This window comes from Thermomyces lanuginosus, assembly GCF_041956635.1.
Source record: "Thermomyces lanuginosus strain ATCC 200065 unplaced genomic scaffold VTN49scaffold_7, whole genome shotgun sequence".
Classification (NCBI taxonomy): domain Eukaryota; kingdom Fungi; phylum Ascomycota; class Eurotiomycetes; order Eurotiales; family Trichocomaceae; genus Thermomyces; species Thermomyces lanuginosus.
In genome coordinates this window covers 1,220,966-1,229,700 of record NW_027192341.1, presented here as the reverse complement: position 1 = coordinate 1,229,700, position 8,735 = coordinate 1,220,966, and the positions used below count along the sequence as shown (strand labels likewise).

The 8,735-nt window shown below is 51.0% G+C and overlaps 4 protein-coding genes across 4 annotated transcripts; 1 reads left to right on the top strand and 3 right to left on the bottom strand.

The window, feature by feature from the left end:
- Positions 1-555: 555 nt before the first annotated feature.
- On the top strand, positions 556-841 carry VTN49DRAFT_7952 (uncharacterized protein; the record flags this gene model as incomplete). Its single annotated transcript, XM_069416278.1, has 2 exons — positions 556-624; positions 689-841. 2 exons carry the CDS (start codon positions 556-558, stop codon positions 839-841), a joined length of 222 nt encoding a protein of 73 aa, XP_069272313.1.
- Positions 842-1,928: 1,087 nt separating this feature from the next.
- VTN49DRAFT_7951 (uncharacterized protein) lies at positions 1,929-2,432 on the bottom strand (the record flags this gene model as incomplete). Its single annotated transcript, XM_069416277.1, has 3 exons — positions 1,929-1,948; positions 2,015-2,085; positions 2,146-2,432. 3 exons carry the CDS (start codon positions 2,430-2,432, stop codon positions 1,929-1,931), a joined length of 378 nt encoding a protein of 125 aa, XP_069272312.1.
- Positions 2,433-4,384: 1,952 nt separating this feature from the next.
- On the bottom strand, positions 4,385-6,263 carry VTN49DRAFT_7950 (uncharacterized protein; the record flags this gene model as incomplete). The annotated part of the gene is made up of 3 exons (XM_069416276.1): positions 4,385-5,703; positions 5,758-6,128; positions 6,205-6,263. The coding sequence occupies 3 exons, from the start codon at positions 6,261-6,263 to the stop codon at positions 4,385-4,387; spliced, it is 1,749 nt and encodes a 582-aa protein (XP_069272311.1).
- A 362-nt stretch (positions 6,264-6,625) lies between these two features.
- On the bottom strand, positions 6,626-8,311 carry VTN49DRAFT_7949 (uncharacterized protein; the record flags this gene model as incomplete). The annotated part of the gene is made up of 9 exons (XM_069416274.1): positions 6,626-6,654; positions 6,710-6,768; positions 6,827-6,858; positions 6,912-6,984; positions 7,039-7,084; positions 7,138-7,162; positions 7,219-7,459; positions 7,510-7,751; positions 7,823-8,311. The coding sequence occupies 9 exons, from the start codon at positions 8,309-8,311 to the stop codon at positions 6,626-6,628; spliced, it is 1,236 nt and encodes a 411-aa protein (XP_069272310.1).
- Between the last annotated feature and the right edge of the window lie 424 nt (positions 8,312-8,735).

Here is an 8,735-nt window from a genome sequence, read left to right as displayed (position 1 = left end):
CGGGAGGTACTGAGATTGAACGGGGAGCAGCCAATAATCGGTTTCGGACGGCAGTTCGCCGGGTACCACGATTGGGCGATGAGTACCGTCGTTGCATTGCGGACATCAGCACTGTGATGGCTTCTGCGAGATAGTAAAGGAGTATACGGCACGTCCGCCAAAGAGGAAGAAGCCGGGCGCCGGAGAGATGTCCCTCCGAGTATAAATCTATCCCCTACCCCCTCGATCATCCCCTTCATTATCCTCTTAAGACACGAAGAACGATTCTTACCCAAGTTGAGAGAGCGCATTCTATCGACCCATTTCAACGAAAGATCCTTTTCAGGATGATGTTCATTTTCGCTACTCTTCTCTTTTTCCCTTTGTCTCTTGCTCTTCATGGCCAGATGCTCCCTGAAGGGCAAATGTCCGACAACGCTGTGCGGACGAATGCTACGGAGGTCGATACCACAAAGGGAAATGCACTCAACGCAGCGTCCAGCTGCTATATTTGCCACAACTTTTGCTGCCCGCATAGCATCTGCTGTGAGCTTGAGTGCTGCGCGCCGGACGCAGATGTCTGCATCGGAGGGCTCTGCTACAAATACGTTCGGAATTAGATTCCCTCAGACAAGCATACAAACGGTAAGCTCTACCCAGCAATCTACCCTCTAATGTTGTGTAGACTTGTTTCTAAGAGAGATTGAAGGTTAAGCACACCACCGGAAGCTATTTTGCTACGAGAATTCTCCTTGTCGCGCTTATCAGTGGAGGTCATACCTGCAACAGCTTTGGAATACGTTTGGCAAGAGGTTGGAAGGGATTGAGGCGGAGTCGCTTCTGGAAGTTGCTCTTTACTTGAATGCCAGCAAACATAATGTCCTTTTATTATTGTACCTAGCCTACAATCATCCCAAAAGCCAGGCTTGCATCTATTGACCTTGATTGACACTGCCTAGGTCATGTTACCTACAGTCCAATTAAGCCTAGAGAGGTACTCTCTTGTACCAAATCGTGGCTCTTACCTTGTGGCCAACCTCCTTGTTCCGTTCCGAGCCAGCGACGATAGATATTAAAATGATAGATGATAAAAGATAATATGAATGGTTGTTCTGAGCAGATGGAGATGAATTCACCAATGTGGAAGGCTGAAATTGAAGCGATCTCGCAATATCATAGAAAAATTTACGGTGGATATGTGCAAACTATGAATGTACTCCGTACTGCAGTGATTCCTGCCCTAATTGCACATGCCTCGTTCAGTAGAGATCTTCACCTATTTTTCTGTTCTAATAATGTTTGTTTTGTTTGTTCAGATACTTTGTGTTCAACTGGACTTTTCTGTTCTGTGAACTTGCCGAAGGCCTTTCCCGTTCTGGTGAATCACTTCATTTTTTTTTTTTTTTTTTAGGTGAAGTGTGCTCAGTTCTGCAGCCTACTCTTTCACAAGCTGAATACAGAGAACAGAAGAACTCTACAAAGTCGCCCCGTCGTACGGGTACTGAGTCGGTGGGTCGATTGATCTGAAATGTGGGGCAAAGAGTCGTCATTCAAACAACCTTAAATTGATCAAGCTCCGAACTAAAGACGCCAAGCCGGAAGAGGCATTTGATCACCTTTCATTAGAGTCTGGCGTTTGGAAATGGGGGTTTACTGCTTTTTCAGTATGTGTTGGTCTTGGTGAATGCTAGAGTACTGCAATGCGCTTCTACCGAAGGTATACTCAACTCCAGGCATATATGGAAGACATGTAATGCTTGAAAATACCCCTCCGTTAGATACTACTCCGTACTCGGAGCACGAATATCGTACTCCATATAAGTGTCCAAAGAGTAGTACTCTAGTTAGATCAAACACAGTCAATTGGCCACAACCCCTTTCAACTTGCCACATCAATAACCATGGAAGACCAGATTTCATCAAATCAAATCCATCTTTCCAGCACGAGCTCAGCAGTAGGGCAGGAAGCCTATGTATGGTAAGCTTTATTCCTGATATCGATTTCCGTCCAAAGAAAAAAAAAAAGGGCACTTACCCTCCCACTGAACATACTCTCCCCACGCCAAAGCGACCCAGTATCCAGTGCCGGTCACCCTCGCCCAGCCACTAGTCATTGTTAGCATCGAAGTAGTTTCAACTCATTTCACAACCCAGGGATAGGCCTACTAATCGCCATTGATTGGGGTAGTATTCTCTGTAGTGTAGCAGTCAAGCTGAATCCGGGTACCAATCGGATATTGACCCACGGCCGTGCAGCTGGTCCGCGGGCATTTCCGGTAGCGAAGGCCATCGACCGTGACGACGGCATTGTTGGCTCGCTTCTGGATTGTGTTATCCGGCTGGGACTTGGAAAGCACAGTGGGTGCGTGGTCGGCCTCCGCGGGAGTCGCGGCCGGATGGGCAAACACCGCGACGGGGGCAAGAGCAGCGAGGACAAGAGCGGGAAGCTTCATTTTGACGGAGGAAGAACGTTTGAGAGACAATCGATTTAGCTAATTGAGAGGCAATTGTTGAGTATGTCGCTCGAGAGTGTTTGTTTGTCTGCTGTGTCTGTCTAATGGCTGATCAGAGGGGTTCTCAAGCCGATATTTATACTTCTCCTGGGCAATTCCGCTGCGGCATGAAGAAGAGCAATTTCAAATCAAACCCTTGCGTACAAGGCTTCTAGGATGCAAGAAGAGATGCAATACAACAACATCGCCTAGTCCACACTCTTCCTCCTGCCTGTCGAAGCGCGTAGCTCAGCCTCGCAGAGAAAAAAAAAAAATGTGCATGTTCTCTTTCCATCAAATCCAGGCAATAGCCCAATTACCAGCTCAGCCACAAATTCTTCTGTTCGTATTCGAGAACCTATACATTAGTAGTCATTGAGTCTGAGTCTTTGATTGATGTACCTGTGTCGGTAGGTATCGTGAAACTCAGCGGATGTCTGGCCAAGCACCCAGTGCTTGCGCCAACTACAAAGTGTTAGCTATATTCAAACTACCCAATCACGTGGCGCGTGCGGCAATTAAACAACACGGGTGATCTACGCCCTCTTCAACACTCACGATTAATCGATCTGCCAGCACAAAAGGCAAACCGTTGGCCATGCATTTGACCCATCCAAACAACCCCGCAAAGGCGGATATCCTTGCCAATTCGAGAAAAAAAACTCTTCGTATCGCAGATGATCTGTATAGCATTCCTGCCCCCAGATCCAAGATCTCGCAATCCTTGTTCTCTGCATGAAAATTGAGATTCTGTACAAGGATCAAAGTACGAAAACGAGTGCCCCCCCCCCTCTGCTCCGTACTCATACAAAGGTCTCGCACACAGTAGCAAGAGCTCAACCATCAGGAACCGAGTAGCAGAGTTCAGTTCCTCCTGGCGCCCAATCCAAGTGCAGTTGCTTGGAAACCTTCGCGGAGGGTAAGCTCCTCTTGTCGGCGATCGAGATCAGTAGACCATTGGTCGGGCATAAGACATACATATACGTTCGAAGTACGGCAGTTCTACTGTATGTACCAGTGAGTGGAGAAGCGACTGTACACGTTGGGCGATCCCAAAGCCAGAATCGGTGGCTCTGTGGCTCTGGGCGGTTCTTGGTACAGTCCGAGAACGCGGGGACCCCGGAAGCATCTCAGGTTATATTTTGCCCTATACAGCAATTGAGGCCCTGTATTTGACCGATGGCTTCGCGGATATGACGATATGCAATTATACAAGGAACTACCCTGCATGATTTATTTCAAATGACCAAGAATAAATGAATATGCGACCAGACGGGAGCTGAAAGTTCGATAAATAGAAAAAGCAATACGAATAGGACAGGGCTCTGAGCACATTAACGAACTAGGTATGTATGGTTGATCGACTGAACAGGGGAAGCAAAGATTCAGTAGGCTAGCAAGGCTAAGTCACATTCCATATGAGAACTCTCCTCATGGTTCAAAAAAATGGGCAGACCGATTGCGAAAATCCGCCGGACGCTACCTGAGGAGTCATAAAAAATTAGTAACAATTTACTGTATGCGGCATTGACCGTATGTGCATAGGCAACAGCTGCCAGCTGCACTCGCTTTGGGCAATTCCTCTGCGTGTGCCAGCTGGATGCAGAATCATGCCATTTGGCCAAAGGTCAGCTTAGGATGGATTAACAGATGTATGTCACCGGGCAAGTCACTGCTCGTGTGGTCCGAGGTGCCCTGTACTAGGCATGGTCGCATTGTGCTGATGTCTGCCTCTGCAGACCAAGGGCGAATGCCAACATTAACGAGCAAGCGATTGCACCAAACGGTTTCGTTGACATCCCGGACGTAGAGCGATCCTTGAAGAATGAGTTGAAATGAAATGCATTTACATTATCTATCACATCGTAATCGAGTAAACAATGTTTTTTTTTACTCCAACCCTCAACTCCTGATTAGTCCTCATCCCAATTCGGGTTCTGCCCCGGTGGCTTAGGACCGCCCGCCGGACGCGCGACGATGATCTGGTCAACGCTGAGCACCGTTCGCGCAGCCTCGGACGCCAGACGGATGGCCCAGCTCTTGGACGACATCAGGTCGAGAATGCCCTGCTCGACGGCGTCAATGGTGCCGTTGTCGGACTCGTTGAACAGGTCGACGCCCGTGGTCCAGTAGGGCTCCTCCTCCTCCTCTTCCGACTCGCCTTCCTCCTCTTCGGTGTCTTCCTCGTCCTCTCCACCCGAGGAGACATCGTCGGAAGTGGCACCAGCGCCTCCCGCACGGTGGTGGGCAGTGTACAGTCGCGAGAGGACCTCAGTGGCATCCAAGCCCGCAGACTCGGCCAGCGTGCGCGGAATCACCTCAAAGGCCTCGGCATATTTCCGGATCGCGTACTGCGGCAAGCCGGGGGTCTTGTCGGCGAGAGCGGAGATCCGCTCTGTCAACTGCAGTTCAGTCGCACCAGCGCCAGGCACCAGGCGAGGGTCCTTGGTGATGGCCTTGACGACGTTGACGCCGTCGTCGATGGCCCGCTCGACGTCATCCAAGTGGTTCTGGGTGGCTCCGCGCAGGACAATCGTTGCCGTGCGGGTCACCGCAGTTTCATCCTCCTGTCGGAAGACGGTGACACGATCACCGCCAATCTCCGTCGTCTCCACAACATCGACATTGCCCATCTCATCCGGCATCGGGGCACCCAGGCGTGCCAGCGGCGACGCGCCAACCACACGGCACAGCCGTCGCAGCTCGAACTTGGACAAGATCTTGATAACGAGGATGCCGAAGCGGTTCAGATAGTGCAGCGCCAACTCACCAACAGTCGAACCGGCAACGACGACACGCAGGCCGGAATCGTAGAGCTCCTTGATCGTAGCCTCCAAGCGCTCCTCCTCACCCTTGGAGAAGTTGAGCATCTCTTGGGCATTCTTCAGGAGCACCGTGCCCTTGGTTTCGGTCTGAGAGATGTCGATTGGGCAGCTGAAAACGCCAACCTTGGCCTTGCGGGCCTTCTTGACCTGACCCTCAGGCTCTCGGTTGAACACCATACCCTTGATGACCCGTGACTGCTGCAAACTGCCACCCATGATCTTGACTACACGGACATTATCCACGTTAAAGTTGACGGGATTCTTGGGGAGCACGGCGAGAACGGCTTCCGCCACGAGATTAGCCAGGATGTCTTCAGAACCAGCTTGCTTGCTGCCGACGACGGTGCGCAGCGCCTTGCTCAACTCGGACTGAGAGCGAATATCTTGTAACCGATCGACCTCGAGATCTATACTTTGATCAGCAATGTCCTCCGAAAACAAACTGGGATAAAAGGACAGACCTTGCAGAACCTTCAACGCATACTCCTGAGCCTTCTCGTAACCCTGCACAATATCGCTCGTCTTCAGGCCCATGCGCAGCAACTCCTCCGCCTTCCGCAGTAGCTCCCCCGCCAACACCATGACCATATTGGTCGCGTCGCCCATCTCCGTCTCCTGCTGCTGGCAGGCCATGACCAGCAGCTTGGCGGCCGGGTGCACGACATCGAGCTCGCGCAAGATCGACGCAGCATCGGAGGTCAAGATCATCTTCTGCAGGTGGTTAATGACGATCTTGTTGCGGCCATGGGGACCCAGCGACGTCTGCACGGTTTGCGAAATGGCACGGCAGGCTTCGATGTTGCGGAGGACGGCGCCATCTTCAGCGTCGTGGCTGTATGTTTCCATTAACTTCCTTGTTTTTTTTTTTTTTTTTATTTGGCACGTAAGGATTGTGGCGGGGTCTTTACCTTGTATACCCCGGCTTGAAGAGGTTTGCCTGGGACGGTCCCGGTATTGAGAGCGACATGGTGGGACGGTCAGTCTCCTCACGACACGATTGCGGTGCGGGATGACAGATGGAGGGATTTCAAAATGGTATGGCTCCAAGAAGCCAAGGAGAGGGAAATATCAAGCCCACAACAATCCTCCGTCAGGTCCGCCCGAGTCAAGTTGAGGTGGTGATTTTTTGGGAATGGAGCTTGCTGTTTGTCTTGTTTGCATACGGAGGGGGGGAATCGATTCACATGACCCGATTACTAATCGACTTCACCAGCTACGGCGGTTTAGAACACCTCGCTTCGTCTGTCATCGATAACGTCGTTCTCTATATACTACAAAAGAATGCGTCCTAATATACAAGAATGGTGATTTTCATTATCATAATCGTGTCTACCAGAACGACTCCCTGAATTGCCGGACTGAGCCACCGTCAGTTCTAGATCCGAGTATCAAATGCATTGGCAGGAAACTCACAGTATTGAGTGGTGACATCACAGCCGCTCTTCTCAAATTCTCGCTCTGCCTCGGGTAGCCTATTCTCATTGTGAGACAGAATGTCCTGATTGTCATTACGCAAAGGATCAAGCGTACCATCCTCGGATATTCTCCTCGCGATCATATGACTGCGCCGCGGTTAGATCCAGCCAGGGAAACTCGATGAATCACGAGATCTCACCGATGGATGTGTAGATAGATACTGAGGAACCTCCTGCCCTCGAGCCTTTTCGAGTGCCTGAAAACGCTTCCAGCTAGTTACAACAGTTAGCCTACGAGTCACTCGATAGACAAAGCGCATGGCTTACACTCGGATAGCTCCCTCTGGGTTGTAGCAAGCTCGAGACATGATTCCTAGAAGACACATCAGTCGCTGATTCAAAGCAGCTCGACTGTTTGGCACATACTTAGTCCAATACGATCTGCCTCAGTCTGTAGGTGACATTAGCCTCCATCTTCAACCACAGCCGAAGAAAATAGAAACCCACCTCCGTTGCTCTCGAGTTCGGCAGCAAATAAATCATATGTGCCAACGCCGAGGGCAACCTCCCCGTAATATCAAACAGCATTGAGATCGCCGAAATGGTGATCAATGCGATAATGCTCGCGCTCATCCGCTCCGCGGGATGATTCGCCACGACGTGCGCCATCTCGTGGCCCAGGACGGCCGCCAGCTCGTCCTCATCGCGGACCATGCGAAGGAGGCCGCTGAAGACAAACGTTTTCCCACTACATCTGTCAGCATCAGCTCCTCATCGACGTAGCAGCAGAGACCATACCTCGGCGTAACAAACGCATTCACATTCCGATCATCGATAATCACATGCACCTTCCAATCCGCATGAGCCACGGGCGCAAAGGGAATCAACTTGTTCATAACGCGGTGCACCATCTGCGTCAGCGGATGATGATCCGGCAGAATCCGGCCACGGTACTGCTGCAGGATCTCCTCCTGAGTTCTCTCGGAGAGTTTCAAGACCACATCCTGAGGAACGCAGTTGAACCTTGTCCGGCCCGTTTCCTTATCGCCGCTCTCCTTCAGTCACAACGCTCCACTGCCATATCGAGAGCAAGGCCCAGGTGTCGACTCACCTTGACCGTCTCAAGATTGAAGATATAGAACCCCGTTCCCACCACGACAACCGTCCAGACGACCCGACTCTCCAGTATCAGCCGTAAAAACGACGTCCCCGGTCCTCGGTTCCAGCCTCCATAACCGCCGGGACCCGGTCCACCAAAGCCGCCAACGCCAGAGACATTGTCGCCAAACCGTCGGTATCGATAGCGGGCGTAGTATTCGGGTGCGGAGCGCGAGAAACTGCGGGATGTGGCATAACCAACCGAGCCCTTTGTTGTCCCCAACGGCGGTCGACGGGAAGTAAAGAATGGCGTTCTCGAGAAGGATGACGTGAGATTCCGTTCTTTTAGCACGGTTGCTTGCGTTGCGTCACTGCGCCATCTTGTTGTATTCGCAATCGACGGAGCTGGGTAACGAGTGGCCCGGGTCGGGCTGACGCCGCGGCTGATCGCGGAGGTTAATAGTCGCGGCCAGCGTCCCAAGGGGACCAGCGCGGAGGACATGGTCAAGAGGTGGTTGTTGACTCGTAGTTTGTCAAAGACATAACGTTGCTTCTTGGAGTTGCATGTCTTTCAAGTGAAGCATGTGGCACACCAGGATGAGGTCAGACTCACGCGCTACTCCGACTGTGGCCAACTGGCCAAGAATCGAAAGGCATCACTCATCCACAGAGCCCTACGTCTACCGAGTTGTAGTAATCAAGAACAAAGGTCGACAAGTGTAACAGACATCGAAAACTCAAGAGATTTACGACGGAAGCAGAACCGATTGACCATGCCATGTATGATACATAACCTTTCCCTCCACATGTACACCACAGTTCCCAGCGCTGGCACATCCAAGTACACCAAAAGGTTGGAACAAACAAGAAGTGGTATCATACCAAACAAAAAAAAAAAAAAAAAAAAATAACAAAAAAAAAAAAAT